Raw genomic sequence first — 17,948 nt, forward strand, 5'->3', positions numbered from 1 at the left:
ATTAAATGTGTACTTTAATGAAAATTTTAAAATAAATGTTCAGTAAGCACACTAAATCTCAACATAAATAACACATCTCTATCACATCACATCATATGGCTCATTTTTTGACCCACTAACCATTTAAAGAAGCTTCAGTTGCATTTGGTAATGTGATTAATATTTTGTATTAATATACTTGGTTCGCTCATTAACAATGATAATATACACTGTTCCGTTTTCTTCCCACGGAAAGGGCAACCCAGTGTACAAAGAGGATACTACTCGGTATTCCACATTTGTTTGTTTATTTTTGGTTCAAAAAAGGGTAACCAGGTAATAAACCTGAAATAACAAGAAATAACATTAATCAAAAATACAAGCATAAATAACATTAATACACTATAATATTAATAATAATAGTTTCATAATTTAAATGTAAACAATTCACACTTCAAACATTATGCATCAACTCAAGTCCTACCACAACTCTATGCATGCAATCGTTTCTGTAAGCAGCAAACTACAGCTCCCAAAATGCCCCGCGGCAAACCAGGAAGTCCGCGATTCCTACTTCAAACATTATAAAACTAAATAAAGTAAATAGAAATGAACACGTATAGTATAATAATATTATGAATCTAAATGTTAATCCCACGGCTTCGCCACCACAACAATTTAAAACTCATCCAGCGCATAGCGTTATCTCTATCAGTAAACTAATCTGCTTTGATCTACCGGAGAATTAAGAAAAATAGCGTTATCTTTAACGTGCAATGGACATAAACACAATACACCAACGTAGCATGGCGACAGCAGACAACATAAAGCATACATCATTAAAGTAGACAAGAAAACATTTGAAATTAAGAGAGCTTACCAAGTGGCTGCACACCGGGTTGAAAGTTATTACAAACTGAATGAATCTCACGCTTCCTTTTCACGTAGTAAATACCGGTCACATGTGCTCATAGCACACTCCTCTCTTAAAGAGCCACTACACTATTGGGCTGTTAAATGTAACTTGCAACATTAGTAGCTCTAATTTAAAGTAAATTTAAACATTAAACATTTAATTAAACATATAAATAACAAAACTCCACAGAAAACACAACACCTCCCACTTAAGTTCCTGATTTTATAATCCAGGAAACTTACCAAAATCACTCAACGGCCCCCTCTTAATGATATATATATATATATATATATATATATATATATATATATATATATATATATATATATATATATATATATATATATATATATATATATATATATATATATATATACACTTTTTTTTTTTTTTTTTTTTTCTATATATAATTGTCTAATGAAGGCACAACTAATGGAAGAGCAGCAGCTTAGTCCAATGTCCAAGTCAATCACATCCCTATGGCAGGTGTGATGTACTGCCCGGGTATGCGATGTATGGGATGTGCATGCTCTAACTTCTTCATGTATGTGCAATGTGATAGGCATGGTGGCAGCGCTAGGCTTGCACCAACCAGCCAACAAAGGTAAGGGCCATGACAAGGTGAAAGGGGTTTGAACACTGAATGATATGGGTTTGGGCCAGGGGGATAGGGCAGTGTGCAGAATGAGAGGGGTTCAGGAAGAGACGGGTGTCAAGGTGGCTGAGGTGGATGAGTTTCGTCCACCGGGAGAAGAACCACCAGTCTTCTCACGTCTCTTCTGATAACTGTCATGGGCAGTGAAGAACTCCTCTTCTTTCGGCCATCCACTAAGGAAACAGGAAGGCCAGTACATGTTACAATGTCAGCATCCCTGACAATTCCTTTACTGTCAGGATAAACTGTCAAAATCCGGCCCAGACGAAACTGACCTCTCAAAGCATTTGGGTCAGCAATCCAGACGAGGTCGCCGACTTTGACGTTTCTCTCTGTCCGGTGCCACTTATGTCGGATGAACAGATTTGGGCCAGCTAGTTCCCTCCACTTTGCCCAGAACCGATCAACTCCGATTTGAATAGCCCTTAGACGACGCCAGGGATGGGTCTCTAGGTCAAGCCCGCTGGTATCTCCTCCAAGCGATGCTCGACCCAGTATGAGGGAGTTGGGTGTTAAGTACTCGACCAAATCCTCCTGTTCTTGAGCTCTGGCATCGATTGGGCGTTCGTTTGTCAGGTTGGCTGCCTGATAGAACAGAGTTTGGAGCTCCCCCCATGTGAGAGATCCTGTAGCTCCTCCGAGGCTCATGAGCGCCCTCTTCAACAGCTTCACAGCGGCCTCCGCGGCTCCATTCCTGTGGGGTGCATCTGCTGGGTGAAAATCCCACTTCCACTCAGTCCCGTTCTTAGCGGCTACATCTTCTATGGACGCAGCCTGCAGGCAAGCTAGATGTTTATTCAGCTCACACAGAGCCAACTTAGCACCAACGAAGTTGGTGCCTCTGTCAGACCATAGTTTCCTTGGATGCCCCCTCAGAGCAACAAAGCGGGAGTATGCTTGGAGGAAGCTTTCTGCCGACTGGTCATCGGTGAGGTCCGCATGGACGGCTCTTGAGGACATACAACAGAAAACAATGCCCCAGACCTTCTTGCTTGTCCTTCTTTTAACAGCGTCCTTCACCTCAAAGGGACCAAAAAGGTCGAGGGTTGTATACTCGAATGGGCTTGCTCTTTGGGTACGCTCTTGAGGGAGATCACTCATTACTTGCTGGCACATCTTGGCTCTTTGCTTTCTGCAGGCGACACAGTTGTTCAGCACCTTCTTAACTATTCTTCGTCCCTGTATGATCCAGGCTTTCCCTCTTGTCCGTAGAAGGGTAGAGGCAACACCTTCATGGTTTTCTTCATGTGCCTCCCTGGCCAGTAGGGTTGCGAGCCACGACTGGCATGGGATTAGCGGTACAGCCACTCTATCCTCATTCCAGCGTTGGATTCTCCCTCCGCAGAACAAAAGTCCTGTCTTTTCCTCTTTCTGAACAACCAGACGATCCAGGGTTGTGTCCCGGAACTCGACACCATCTTGAGCTGCAAGAGCTAGATCTTTGAAAGCTGTTGCTCTTTCTTCCACAGACAGGTATGGTCTTGCCTCCCACTTTGACCGAACTGGGGCCTGGCTGTTGCCCAACCAGATTTGTACTGCTCGTCTCATCCAGGCGATGGTCCCGCACAATCGTGCCAGTGAACTGAACCTTCGGGGGTCCACTAAGCACACAAGCGCAACACTGGTTGGGCCTGACCATTTCCTGGGCTGGGCTCCTCCTGTGACCAGTGCCGAGAACGCCTTCCTCCGAAGTCCCCCTATCTCTTCAACAACAGAGGGGTTGATCTCTCTGGCAGTTTTCACAGGCCAATCTGATTCAGGCAACTTCAAGAATTCTGGGCCTTCCTGCCAGACTGATCCTTCAGCAAGCTCCTCAGGGGATGCCCCCCTTGTGACGAGGTCGGCGACATTCTGTCTTCCTTCAACCCACCTCCAGCTATCTACTGATCCGGCCTTTTGGATTTCTCCAATCCGGTTTGCAAAAAATGTCTGATAGCCATAGCTATCCTTTTGGATAGCTCCCAAGATTGTCTGACTATCGACAAAATGGATCCACTGATCAATCTTGATGTAACAGTGTTTCTCGAAGTATGTCTTCAGGCGGGATGCAAAGACAGCCCCGCACAGCTCTGCTTTAATAACATCACCTTTCTGGTCTAAAGGGGTGAGCTTGGCCTTAGACTCAACCAGCTTCACTACGACTCCATCTTCTGTCTGCCACCGTAGGTAAAGAACAGCTCCATAAGAAGCTTCACTACCATCAGAAAACGTGATTCCCATCGGGTGACCTATGGCTCCAAGGGGTGTGAGGCTCCTGTCGAATCTGAGTTGGCCAAGCCTCACATATTGCTCAAAGAGTTTTATTGCAGCCTCTCGAAGACGTGGTGAAAGAGGATCGTCCCAGGTGTCCTTGGAGGAATGGTCTCTTCCTGCTTCCTGAAAAGACTCTCTTATGAGCATCGCTCCTCGTTGCTTGGCAGGTGAGGCCAGGCCAATGGGGTCAAAGAACCCTGCAATCTGACTCAGCAGCATGCGTCGGGTGAGAGGTTCGGGAGTGCTGCCTCTGATCTCATCCTCTCGTAGATCCAGACCTGTTCTCATCTTTCCTCGCCTCCTTGAGAAGTTCACCGACGTCAGCACACGGAGTTTATCAGATTCGGGTTCATATCCCAATCCCAATGCCTTATTCTCCTCGTCCCGCATCTGGTTGGGAAGTATCAGGGTCTTGGGTTCTGTTGACCTGACGTTGCTGGGGTCAGTGGGTTTTCCACTCCTCCCACTTTGGCCTGTCAGAATCCAGGGCTTGAGAGAGAAGCCACCTGCTCTTAAGATCTCTTCTACTCCTTCGGTCATCCTGATCAGAGTCTGAAGATCATCATGCGATGTCAAGATGTCGTCGACATAGCAATCCTCTGTCAGGATCCGGCGCTCTTCAACCATGGATGTAAACTGAGGCAGGTTTGCCGTCTCTCTCATGGCAACCTGAGCGATGCATCCGGCAGGTTTATCGCCGATGTTGACCCTGACGACGGCAAACACACCGATTTCATCTTCTGGGTTATCCCTCCAAAGGAATCGATGGAGGTGGACCTCCTCGTCCTTCAGCCACACTGAATTATACATTTTTTTAACATCGCCAAGGGCAGCATACAATCTGCTTCTAAATCTCAGCAAAACACCTCGGATTGGATTGAGGACATCAGGGCCTTTGTGCAGGAGGTTATTCAGGCTCAACCCTTTAAACTCCTGGCTGCTGTTCCAGACTATCCTCACTGGCGTTGAGCTAGAATGAGGATTTGGGGCAACCAAATGGCTGATGTACCAGATTGGGCCGTTCCATCCCTTGATCTTTTCCTTCGTGAACTTGATGGCTGCTCCTCTTGATACCATCTCACGGATCTGCTCTCCATATGCCGCTTTCCACACAGGTTCTCTAGCCAGCCGAGCCTCGGTGTTCAGGAATGTTGCTTCCACTGCTCGGCGGTTATCTGGCAGAATCGCTGGGCTTACTTTCCATGGGTAGGCCGCATCCCAGTGTGGAGCGTCGCTGTGTTTGTCCGCTAGCACATAAAAGAGGCAGTCCTTTATCTTTTCTAAGTCCCTTTCTTCTCCAAGGGTCATCTCTTTGCCTCCCGGAGGGCACTTGCTGCACTTGCAGCTCCCACATTTCGGGTCACACGCTGCTCCAATACTATCCCACTTGAACCATTCAAACACCTCCTTATTCGTAGCAGTGGTGCTGCTGAAGGTCACTTCTTCCATCCTCGTTGGGTACTCACTCAGGCCTTTGGTGTCTACAACAACCTCCTTGTACACCCTTGAGGATGTTCTCATAGACCTTGCAAAGTGAGTTTCAGACTGGTGCAGCGTTAGGTCGACTACCTCGAAGAGGTCAGGGTGAGTACCACCAACAGTTTTGCCCAATGGGCCGTCCCAAAGGACTAGATCTCCCTCCAACTTGAACGGCTGTGGAACTAGACGACCTTCCCTGTGGCTGATCAGAAGATCGATGTTCTCAGGGCGGACCAGCTCTTCAATAGCGACATCAGGAAATATCTTTTGCAGTTGTTGCGGAGTGACAGATTGACTTATCTCCGCAATACTCTCCAGGCCATAGCAGAGCAATTTGTGTTCCATTACTATCCCCTTGGTGGTCTTCACTCTTAGTCGCAGGGAGTACCTCTTGGTTGTGACTGTTGTTCTCATCCCTCCTATTCCATGGACAATTAACTTGATGCACTCACCAATCAGTCCAAGGCGCTGAGCAGCGTTGTTTGTTATGTAGTTGGTGTCAGAGGCAAGATCAATAAGAGTGCCTATTAGCTGGCCTGAGTTAGTTGTCACTTCCAGTAACATCATTATAACTGGATACTCTTTCAGTCCACCTCCAGCAGTGCAGACCGTGGTTGAGGCTTTGTTGGAAAATGCCTTCCTAAATTCTGCTCTTAATTCCGGAGTGACTTTCGCCAGGAGCTCTTCTTGCTTGCTGGTCAGTCCGAGGCCTTTTCTCTCCACCCTTTTGGTACCTTGCACTTCTCTGCCAGCGTCTTTCTCTTGAGCGATGGACTTGGGGCAGAGCAGATAGTGGTGAGGCTCTTCTTTGCGGCAGTCCATTTTACTGCAAAGGAACTTTGGGTTGCAACGGCCATCCTTTAGGTGGAGGCACAAACAACGATTGCAAATCCCATGGGTATTTAGATGGGTCTTTCTCTTCTGGAGATCCATCTCCCTGAAGCCTTTGCAAGCAAATAGCCTGCCAGCATGTGTCTCATCAGCACAGGCAGTGCACAAGCCCAAGCGTAGCTTCGACTGAGCCTCTCTACGGCCTGAGGTAGCTTTGGAGAATGCTTTCTTGACTCCTCTTTCTGGTTTGTCTGCCAGGCCTTTCACTGAGGAGCTTCCCTCTCTAGGGCTTACCTCCAGCTGATCCAGTTCCTCCAGGATTGCCTCCTGCTTCTTCAGGAAGTTCAGTAAGCAGTCAAAATGATTATGTGGAGCAAAACCACTCACAGCCTCAGTCTTGTGTGCAATCCATTTCTCTTTCAGAGAACTTGGTAGCTTGCTTTCAAGAGACTGCGCTACCCAACGGTTCTTTATAACCTCTTCTTCTCCCAGGATCACAAGGTTACTAAGGGCCCGCTCCACTGCTTGGATTAGTTCAATTGCTTTCCTAGGGTTGTCACCCTTTACAGGGGGTAGGCCCTGAACCTCCTCGGATATCTTCAGGACGATTTTCGCCTTGTTCCCGAAACGGTTGTCGAGGCGCCTGAACATTTCATCCGCCGACGCACAGCTAGACAGAACCAAGTCTTTCTTAACTCTATCGCTGAGACTTGCCAGGAGGTGGAACCTTGTAACACCAGCCGTTCTCTGTGGGTTTCCCAGCTGTTCCAGCTCTTCCCACTCAGTTTTCCACCGATAGTAGTCGGTCATGTCTCCCGAGAACGTGGGCAGGCGTGTTCTTTCAAGACTGATCTGTGGTCTGAAGCCGTACGCTCCAGGGTGCAGGCCAGGGATACTTTGTGGTGGTGCATATGGGAACGCAGCTGCTCCAGTACTGGATACAGGTGTTACACTGGGGATTTGAGGCTGCGTGCAAGCTCTAGCGGGCTCCTCTTTGGACTCGCTATGCTCTTCGTTAGCACCTGCTTCTTCAACCTCTTCTGTCCGCTTCAACTTTTGCCAGCTCCGCACCCAGTCATGCAATCTGTTGACCAGCTTGTATAGCTGCTGCTTATACACTGTTATCTTAGCTTCAGGGACAAGACCTTCCCATTCAAGCACCTTCTGCTCAAGCATTTTGATTCTCTCCACCAGGCCCTCTCTCAGGACTTGAAAGTCTTCATCTGCCAACTCCTTCAAATCAGTGTTCTCCACTTCAGCACACTTCTCCTCTGCACCGTCAGCATACAATTTAAGGTCAACATAGGCAAATTTGGACCATAACGTCTCTTTAGCGAGCCGGAGCGTTTCTGTATAGGTGGCAAGGCACTTCGCCATTTTCTCCTCTACATGAGCCGCTTCTTTTTCTGCTTTTTCTTCCTCACTTTCCACTTCTCCTAGAGCATCAACATATTCGAGTCCAGTGTCGTGCAGCTTTCCAAAGTCCACACCAAGTGCTCTGATCTCGTCGATGAGCACCGTTTTTTCTAGGAGGTCTACAGTGAGGAACAGCTTTTTGGCTCTCTTGCTAAAAGAGCTCTGTGCTGTGGAGCGTTTTCCTTTTAGGGCCACTAATTCTGCCAAATCCATCTTCCTTTCTCTGCACTGACCAAGGCGCTATTGACAGAGGGGTCTATTTGGCCTATCCTCTTCCCTTGGTGCTCCTTCACTGGTCAATGCTGATAGGGCAGTGGCAAACTTGGCTTAACGCTCTCAAGCAATTGGTTTATTACTGTTCCGTTTTCTTCCCACGGAAAGGGCAACCCAGTGTACAAAGAGGATACTACTCGGTATTCCACATTTGTTTGTTTATTTTTGGTTCAAAAAAGGGTAACCAGGTAATAAACCTGAAATAACAAGAAATAACATTAATCAAAAATACAAGCATAAATAACATTAATACACTATAATATTAATAATAATAGTTTCATAATTTAAATGTAAACAATTCACACTTCAAACATTATGCATCAACTCAAGTCCTACCACAACTCTATGCATGCAATCGTTTCTGTAAGCAGCAAACTACAGCTCCCAAAATGCCCCGCGGCAAACCAGGAAGTCCGCGATTCCTACTTCAAACATTATAAAACTAAATAAAGTAAATAGAAATGAACACGTATAGTATAATAATATTATGAATCTAAATGTTAATCCCACGGCTTCGCCACCACAACAATTTAAAACTCATCCAGCGCATAGCGTTATCTCTATCAGTAAACTAATCTGCTTTGATCTACCGGAGAATTAAGAAAAATAGCGTTATCTTTAACGTGCAATGGACATAAACACAATACACCAACGTAGCATGGCGACAGCAGACAACATAAAGCATACATCATTAAAGTAGACAAGAAAACATTTGAAATTAAGAGAGCTTACCAAGTGGCTGCACACCGGGTTGAAAGTTATTACAAACTGAATGAATCTCACGCTTCCTTTTCACGTAGTAAATACCGGTCACATGTGCTCATAGCACACTCCTCTCTTAAAGAGCCACTACACTATTGGGCTGTTAAATGTAACTTGCAACATTAGTAGCTCTAATTTAAAGTAAATTTAAACATTAAACATTTAATTAAACATATAAATAACAAAACTCCACAGAAAACACAACATACACTGGAATACATAGACCTACTGTATGTCCTATCAATTAAGCCCCTGTTTGCGGCTGCTATACACCCTCGATGCACACTTCTGCTGAGCCCGCAAACATCAATCAAAGCAACATTATGTCATGAAAGTGTGGACTTAGAGGACGACTGCAAGGGTTTAGAGTGCGATTTGGGACAGGGCCTTAGAGTTAATTGCTCTAAGGCAGTGGTCTTCAACCTTATTTCATTCAAAGGCTAAGTTTTTTGCTCTTATTCCATGGATTTTAGTCGTTTCAGTGCACTTGTTACTAGAGTTTTTTCTGTGTTGTCCATACCTCAGGAGAGGTTCTTTCAACCTTACACATTGTACATTAAGACTTTGAATTCCTTTTTTGGGTTCATCACATTTCTATTTAGTTTATAAGATGCAATATGAGACCAAACATGATCACAAGAGATAATAAATGGTGTGGTGGGAAGCAAATGTCCTCCTGTAGGTGTTTATTAGATGTGCAATAGACTGTATCTCCAGACACATCAGTCTATATATCACCATGAAACAATATCTTACATTCAACTTGTGTGTCTGAAGCACATGATGGTTTCACACAGCACCAACATGCATGAACCTCATTAAATCAGCAGCTGTATGTGGCAATGACTGTTGTTATACCGGAAGACACTTTAATGACATTTTGTTGTTGTTCTCTACAGGTTGAGATATTGTGGCATTACAGATGAAGGGTGTGCTTGTCTGCCTTCGGCTCTTGAATTAAACCCCTCACACCTGAGAGAACTGTATCTGAATGGGAATAATCTAAGACGCGTAATGAATGTTCTCTCTGATTTGATAGATAATCCACTTTATAGATTGGAGAAACTTATCTATACAGTGAGTATTTATTTATTTATTTATTTGTTGTTTAGAGCTTTTGGTTATGCTTACTAAGGCTTTTTAGTAACATAAGATAATTCAACTTCCCATTAGTGTTTGTATATTAAACTTTGTTTAATGAGTTTAATTCTGTAATGTGATTTATCTATGAATATCTTCATCTCTTTTCGTCTCTCTGTGTGTACGTGATGAAACTCTAGATGGTGCAGGCTAATAGGTCCTTAACTCAATCTGCCAAAAATTTATTGTTTGCGACTTCTTGTCTTACAATTCTAACTTCTTTCTATTTAGAATTGCATTATATAAACTTTTTTTCTTCCAGTGTTGCGAGTTATAAAGTCAGAATTGCGAGATATAAAGTTAGAATTGCGGGATAGAATCTCACAATTGCTAGAAATAAAGTCAGAATTGTGAGATATGAATTCGCAATTCTGACTTTTTTTCTTGCAATTGCAAGTTTGTATTTCGCAATTCTGTTTTTTTTTTTTTTTTTTCAGAATTGTGAGATATAAACCTGTGTGTTTGTAAAAAAAAAGTTTGGGAATTCATTAACTAATTTCTGTAGTCAATACCATGGCCACATCATGTTACAAAGGAACAAACAACTCAGACCCGAAGACTCGAGGTGAACTAATAGTTTTAGCTGAAGCTACAAGCAATCTGTTGTAATGTCATACTATGTAAGGATTCACCGACAGCTTGTCATGACAGAACTTTTATTAATCCATGAGCAGTTTTTCATTCATAACTCTTTTTTTTTTTTTTTTTTTTAAAGGATCTGCTGATGTGATGTGACATCTGAAATGTCTTATACTCTTATGTGACTGTCTGTGTGTTTTATTGTAGGACTCCTCAGGATCAGCTGATGGTGAAGAAGGAGACACTACAAGACAGGGCAAATTCCAAAATGCATTTTTGCACCTTCGAAGGCTTTGTGAAAAGCACTTCATTTGTAGAGATGTTCAAAAAGAAGGAACATCTGAATCCTTTTACAAACAGGCCTGTTAGCAAATGGATGCATGTAGTGATCACTTCTTGGAAGTGAATTTCTCATTTATGGTCATTTATTTTGAAGCCAGGTATTGCTGGATAGTTAGAGTTAATGCATTAACAGAATAATCAAGTTGTTTTGTTTTGTTGTGATGTATACATTTTCTATATGCATTTCAAGATTGAATAATTTTCATAGGTAAGAAATGTTACGTTACGTAATAGCTGTGTTAGGTGTGACTGTACTTGTGTAACAAATGTCCACTGAGACGGCGAGATGTGATGAACCCAAGTGCAGTTTATTTACAGTGACGATAATCCATAATCCAAACAAACAATCCAAACGTGAAATCCAAACAACAAACGTAATCCAAACAATGACGAGACTAGACTTGACTTGACTTGGCATGAAACAGACTTGACTTGATAACTTGACAAAGGCTTGACTTGGCATGAACAGACTTGACTTGACTTGACTTGATACAGACTTGACATAAACTTGACTTGAAACAGACTTGATCAACACTCACCAAACAGCAGAATTACACTTCACAACTTCATTACAACTTTAATACTTCAATACGCGACAGGGAACCATTCAAACACAAGGGCTATTTATACTAGACAATACAGGTCACATGACACAAACAACCAATGAGAAACAAGGAACAAGACCATAGCAACCAATGCAACCAATCAGAACAAGACACATGGAACAAAGGGACCAATGGCAGGAATACATGAGGGAAGGGAAGCAAGACACAACAGCATGAAATGATTACATAATAAAAGACATGAAAACATGAACATGAAACAAAACCCCAAAACAAAACCAAAAACACCCGTTACATTTCCCCCCCTCTAAGGGCGGCTCCCGACGCCCAAAACAAAACCCTAAACTAAAAAGTCCAGGAGGGTGGTAGAGCAGGGGTGAAATAGGGGGCGGGATGGAGGGCCAGGTCCATGTAGGGGAACAGATTCAGAATCATGGCATGGAGCAAGAAACAATGGGCAAGACCAAGGGTACAGTGGTGGACCTGGGCAGTGGAGTAATGGAGGACCTAGACAATGAAGCAGTGGCAGACAGTGGGAAACTGGAGGACCTGGGCCGTGGAGCAGTGGCAGACTATGGAACAATGGAGGGCCTGGGGCATGGAGTTGTGGCAGACAGTGGAAACTTGGAGGATCTGGGCCGTGAAGCAGTGTCAGACAATGAAACAGTGGAGGGCCTGGACCGTGGAGTGATGGCAGACAGTGAAGCTCTGGAGGATCAGGGCCATGAAACAGTGGCAGACTGTGGAGTAGTGGAAGCCATGGCGGGGCCGGCAGAGCAGGAAGCCATGGCGGGGCCAGCAGAGCAGGAAGCCTAGGCGGCGCAGGCAGAGCAGGAAGCCATGGCGGAGCCGGCAGAGCAGGAGGCCTTGGCGGTGCAGGCAGAGCGTGAAGCCTTGGCGGAGCAGGCAGAGCAGGAAGCCTTGGCGGTGCAGGCAGAGCAGGAAGCCTTGGCGGTGCAGGTAGAGCGTGAAGCCTTGGCGGAGCAGGCAGAGCAGGAAGCCATGGCGGAGCCGGCAGAGCAAGAAATCCCGCTATGGACGCCGCCTCGGTAAGAGGCATGGGCGCAGCGGGTTCGTGGACAGACGTGGCCTCTGGGACGCAGTGAGCAGCCCACACACTTAAAATGGCGATGGCCATCACAGGCAGCGCAGTGGATAGAGGGGGGCCCACCAGGCTAGTGGGTGTGTGGCTTGGGAGAGTTGGCTCTGCGTGGCTCGGAAGCGTCGGTTCCGCGGGTATGCCTGCAGCCCGTACCGACACTAAAGGAGGGTCCAGTATGCTGGCAATCAAGACCTGATGAGGCTTTGAAGGATAAATTGTGGCTTGGCATGGCTCTGGCGTGGCGGCCATCTTGGCCGGGGACTCTGGCGTGGCGGCCATCTTGGCCGGGGACTCTGGCGTGGCGGCCATCTTGACAACAGGCTTAGGGATGGCAGCTATCTTGGGTGCAGACTCTGGCATGGCAGCCATGATGGTTGAAGGCTCTGGAAGGGCAGTCATGACAGGTGTAGACTCTGGAGCAGCAGCCATCTTGTGAACAGGCTTTGGGATGGCGGCCATCTTGTAAGCAGACTCTGGAATGGCGGCCATGACAGGTGCAGACTCTGGAGCGGCAGCCATCTTGTGAACAGGCTTTGGAATGGCGGCCATCTTGGGTGCAAACTTTGCGTGAGTAGGCCCTGGAGCGGCAGGCTTGGCGTGAGCAGGCCCTGGAGCGGCAGGCTTGGCGTGAGCAGGCCTTGGAGCGGCAGGCTTGGCGTGAGCAGGCCCTGGAGCGGCAGGCTTGGCGTGAGCAGGCCCTGGAGCGGCAGGCTTGGCGTGAGCAGGCCCTGGACGGGCAGGCTTGGCGTGAGCAGGCCCTGGAGCAGCAGACATGGTGTGAGCAGGCCCTGGAGCAGCAGACATGACGTGAGCAGGCCCTGGAGCAGCAGACATGACGTGAGCAGGCCCTGAAGCAGCAGACATGACGTGAGCAGGCCCTGAAGCAGCAGACATGACGTGAGCAGTCCCTGAAGCAGCAGACATGACGTGAGCAGTCCCTGAAGCAGCAGACATGACGTGAGCAGGCCCTGGAGCAGCAGACATGACGTGAACAGGCCCTGGAGCAGTAGACATGACGTGAGCAGGCTTTGAGGCAGCAGACATGACGTGGGCTGGTTGTGGCTTGGCAGACATGACGTGAGCAATACCAGACATGACGGTGGGGACGTGAAAGCACTCTGATGGTGTGGGTACTGTGGGATTGTGGGGTTCTTCATCTACAACCCCTACAGTAAAATGTGAACCAGCCAGCAAAAGAGCATGATCAATATACTGTTCAAGAGTCCAGTGTATTTTTCCTCCAGGAAGCCATGAGCGAACGGGATCATTCAATCCCACTCTAAAAATGTCCTTGAGCGCCACGTCATTAAAACCCACTAAGTCACAAAGTCCACAAAAATCTTGAACATACTCCTCTATAGCCCGTTCTCCTTGTCGCAGGCAGAGGAGGCGTGAAACTGCTGGGTTCATAGTTGGCGGTCGCGTATTCTGTAACAAATGTCCACTGAGACGGCGAGATGTGATGAACCCAAGTGCAGTTTATTTACAGTGACGATAATCCATAATCCAAACAAACAATCCAAACGTGAAATCCAAACAACAAACGTAATCCAAACAATGACGAGACTAGACTTGACTTGACTTGGCATGAAACAGACTTGACTTGATAACTTGACAAAGGCTTGACTTGGCATGAACAGACTTGACTTGACTTGACTTGATACAGACTTGACATAAACTTGACTTGAAACAGACTTGATCAACACTCACCAAACAGCAGAATTACACTTCACAACTTCATTACAACTTTAATACTTCAATACGCGACAGGGAACCATTCAAACACAAGGGCTATTTATACTAGACAATACAGGTCACATGACACAAACAACCAATGAGAAACAAGGAACAAGACCATAGCAACCAATGCAACCAATCAGAACAAGACACATGGAACAAAGGGACCAATGGCAGGAATACATGAGGGAAGGGAAGCAAGACACAACAGCATGAAATGATTACATAATAAAAGACATGAAAACATGAACATGAAACAAAACCCCAAAACAAAACCAAAAACACCCGTTACAACTTGCTGGAGTTTTATAAAGTTACAGTCAGGTCCATATATATTTGGACACTGACACAATTTTTTTTATTTTCGCTGTTGACCAAAACATATTCAAGTTACAGTTATACAATGAATATGGGCTTAAAGTGCACACTCTGAGCTTTAATATTTAGGGCAGTCTCATCAAATTGGTAGAAAGGTTAAGGAATTACAGCTCTTTAATATGTACCTCCCCCCTTTTTCAAGGGACCATAAGTAATTTGACAGTTGACTCAAAAGCTGTTTCGTGGACAGTTGTGGGCTATTCCTTCATTTTTTTTCTACATCAATTAACCAGGTAAAAGATTTGGAGCTGATTCTACGTGTGCCATTGCATTTGGAAGCTGTTGCTCTGAACCCATCATGCGGTCAAAAGAGCTCTGCATGCAAGTAACAGACAATTGTTAGGCATCAAAAACAAAAGAAATGCATCAGAGAGATAGCAGGAACATTAGAAGTGGCCAAATCAACAGTTTGGTGAATTCTGAGAAGAAAAAGAACACACTGTCTAGCTCAGCAACATAAAAAGGCATGGATGTTCACAAAAGATGACAGTATGGTGGATGATTGGATGATCCTCTCCATGGTAATAAAACATTTTACAACATCCAACCAAGTGAAGAATACTCTCCAGGAGGTAGACCTGTCACTGTCAAAGTCTACAATCAAGAGAAGACTTCACCAGAGCAAAATAGAGAGGGTTTACCACAAGGTGCAAACAAGGCCAGATTAGACTTTGTCAAAAAACATTTAAAAAAAGCCAGACCACTTATGGGAAAGCATTTTTTGGACTGCTGAAATTAAAAACAACATGTACCAGAATGACGGGAAGAAAAAAGTAAGGAGAAGGCTTGGAACAGCTCATGATCCAAAGTATTCATCATCATCTGTGAAACATGGTGGAGCAGTGTAATGGGATGAGCATGGCTTCCAGTGGCACTGGGTTACCGGTGTTTAGTGATGATGTGACAGAAGCAGCCGGAAGAATTCTGAAGTGTATAGGGATATACTGTCTGCCCAGATTCAGTTAAATGGAGCAAAGTTGTTTGGGCGGCTCTTCATAGTACAAATGGACGATGACCTAAACATACAGCAAAAGCAACCCAGGAGTTTTTAAAGGTAAAAAAGTGGAATATTCTGCAATGGCCAAGTCAATCTTCTGATTTTCACTTGCTGAAGACAAAACTAAAGGCAGAAAGACCCACAAACCAACGACAACTAAAGTCAGCTGCAGTAAAGGCCTGGCAAAGCACCACAAAGGAGGAAACCCAGTCTATGGTGATGTCCATGAGTTCCAGACTTAAGACAGTCATTGCCTGCAAAGGATTCTCAACAAAATATTAAAAATGAACATTTTATTTATGATTATATTTATTTGTCCAATTACTTTTAAGCCCCTGAAAATGGGGGGTCTGTGTATAAAAATGGTTGTAATTCCTTACCATTTTATGTTACAATTTTGTTTAACCCCTTGAATTAAAGCTTAAAGTCTGCACTTCAATTTGAATCTTGATTTACAATCAATCTTGATTGTATCATTTTAAAACTATTCTAGTGGCATACACAGCCGAAATTATGAAAAGTGTGTCAGTGTCCAAATATATGGACCTGACTGTAGGGAACACGCATCTAAAGCATATTTTAAAAGCTTTATTATAAAATGTATATTTATTTGTAATGCCTGTTGTTGCTGCCTATCGTGTTCATGGTAACATTCCAGTTGAAGATCATGAGGTAATTATGTTGCTCCCTTTGCCAACTGCATCTTAATTGTGACACACAAGTGTCCTGATCCTTCAGAAGTCCCCACTTCACAAGCTCTGCTATTCAGAGTAAATGGAGCATTTAGATGCTCACTTCTGATTGAAATTTCCTCAGAGACCCACAACAACCACATTGTCTTTACATGAATTTACATCACTTTCATGTTTTAATGGTAATGCCCCCAAATATTTTACATTGTAATTAATAGCCATAACATTTAAAACAAAGTAGATGATGTAACACTCAATATACACTAATCAAGTAATGCACAGTAACTAAACTAAAACACTTTTCCAGTGGTTCTCAACTCCAGTCCTCGGGGCCCATTGCTCTGCACAGTTTGTATGTTTCTGAATATGACACACTCAGTTTAGTTCATGGATCTTTCTCCTAACCAGCTGATTATCTGAATCAGGTGTGTTAAATGTTGGTTCTGGGGACCAGTTGAGTTGAGAATCACTGCACTATACCCTTTTAACCAACAATCTAGAGTTGTTTATTATAACTGTAAAATATTATTTATCAATATAATATGTACTATGTCTTGTGTGTATGTATGTAAATCCACAAATATTATACAAATGATTTCACTGAACTTCTGTGTGAAATATCTTTGTTCACTTATTTTATATGGTGATCTATTAAAGATTCTTCTTAAAAAAAAACTTCTATTTAGTTTCAATTATTTTACTCACTTCTTTCTACTCCCTCCTGATCACAGTTACTTTTTTAAAATGGTAAAAATATTAAATACAAGTAATATTTATATTATATATTTTAATAATTTAATATAATTATATTTACTGTATTTAAATTATATACAAAATAGTTTAGATTTATCTAGCTGATTAGAATTGTGCAGTACCAGTCTACTGTCCAGCAGGGCAGTCATTTAAATTATTATTTGTCTTGCCAAAATAAAAAAATAAAAAGGTAAATATTTTTTAAGTTGGTCCAAATAGTTTTTCCATTCCTAAGTGCAGAACCACTTAAACTATAATGTGGGTGGGTTTCCTCCAATGAACTGCTTGTTTAGGCCTTTCCGCACATTTTAATTCAATTAAAGTCTGGGCTTTGACTGAGCCATTCCAAAACATTAACTTTGTTCTTCTTTAAACATTCTTTTGAAGAATGACTTGTGTGCTTGGGGTTGTTGTCTTGCTGCATGACCCACGTTTATGTGTTCTTAAACAGATGTCCTGATGTTTTCCTTTAGAATTTGCTGGTATAATTTGGAATTTATTGTTCCATCAATGATGGCAGGCTGTCCTCGCCAAGATGCAGAAAAACAGGCCCAAGACATGATACAATGTTTCACAGATGGGATAAGATTCTTAAGCTAGAATGCAGTGTTTTCTTTTCTCCGAAACAAAATTGCTTCTTATTTAACCAATAAGTTCTATTTTGGTTTCATCCATCCATTAAACCTTTCTCCAATAGTCTTGGCTTGTCCATTTGGAGAACAGTGGCTTTCTTCTTGCAACTATGCCATGCACACATGGTTGCTCAGTGTTCTCCTAATGGTGGACTTATGAACATTAACATTAGCCAATGTAAGAAAGGTCTTTAGTTGCTTAGAAGTTACCCTTGAGTCCAAACTCTTAAGAGATGGTTTTGTAACCTTTACTAGCCTGATGAACAACATCAACTCATTATCCAAGGTCCTCAGTAATGCCTTTGTTCGTGACATGATTCACTTCCACAAATATAATCTGATTTTAAAAATCACTGTTCTTTGAATAAAACCGGTCAAGTACTGACATTTTGACAACTGCTAATTCAAGAAATTCTTTCCAACACAGATAAATGACAAAATATTTTTTATCTCACTTGTTTGGTTGGAT

At 43.8% G+C, this 17,948-nt stretch overlaps 1 protein-coding gene across 1 annotated transcript in view; it reads left to right on the forward strand.

Annotated features, from left to right (window-relative positions):
* Positions 1–10,877, forward strand: part of LOC141285286 (NACHT, LRR and PYD domains-containing protein 3-like) — a 29,734-nt gene extending 18,857 nt beyond the window's left edge. The window contains exons 11-12 of the mRNA XM_073818318.1: positions 9,464–9,641; positions 10,491–10,877. Coding sequence (XP_073674419.1) covers positions 9,464–9,641; positions 10,491–10,652 — 340 coding nt within the window. The 3' untranslated portion in view covers positions 10,653–10,877. The remainder of the gene's footprint in view (positions 1–9,463; positions 9,642–10,490) is intronic.
* The last annotated feature ends 7,071 nt before the right edge of the window (positions 10,878–17,948 follow it).

The sequence above is a fragment of the Garra rufa genome, chromosome 14 (genome assembly GCF_049309525.1).
Source record: "Garra rufa chromosome 14, GarRuf1.0, whole genome shotgun sequence".
Lineage (NCBI taxonomy): Eukaryota > Metazoa > Chordata > Actinopteri > Cypriniformes > Cyprinidae > Garra > Garra rufa.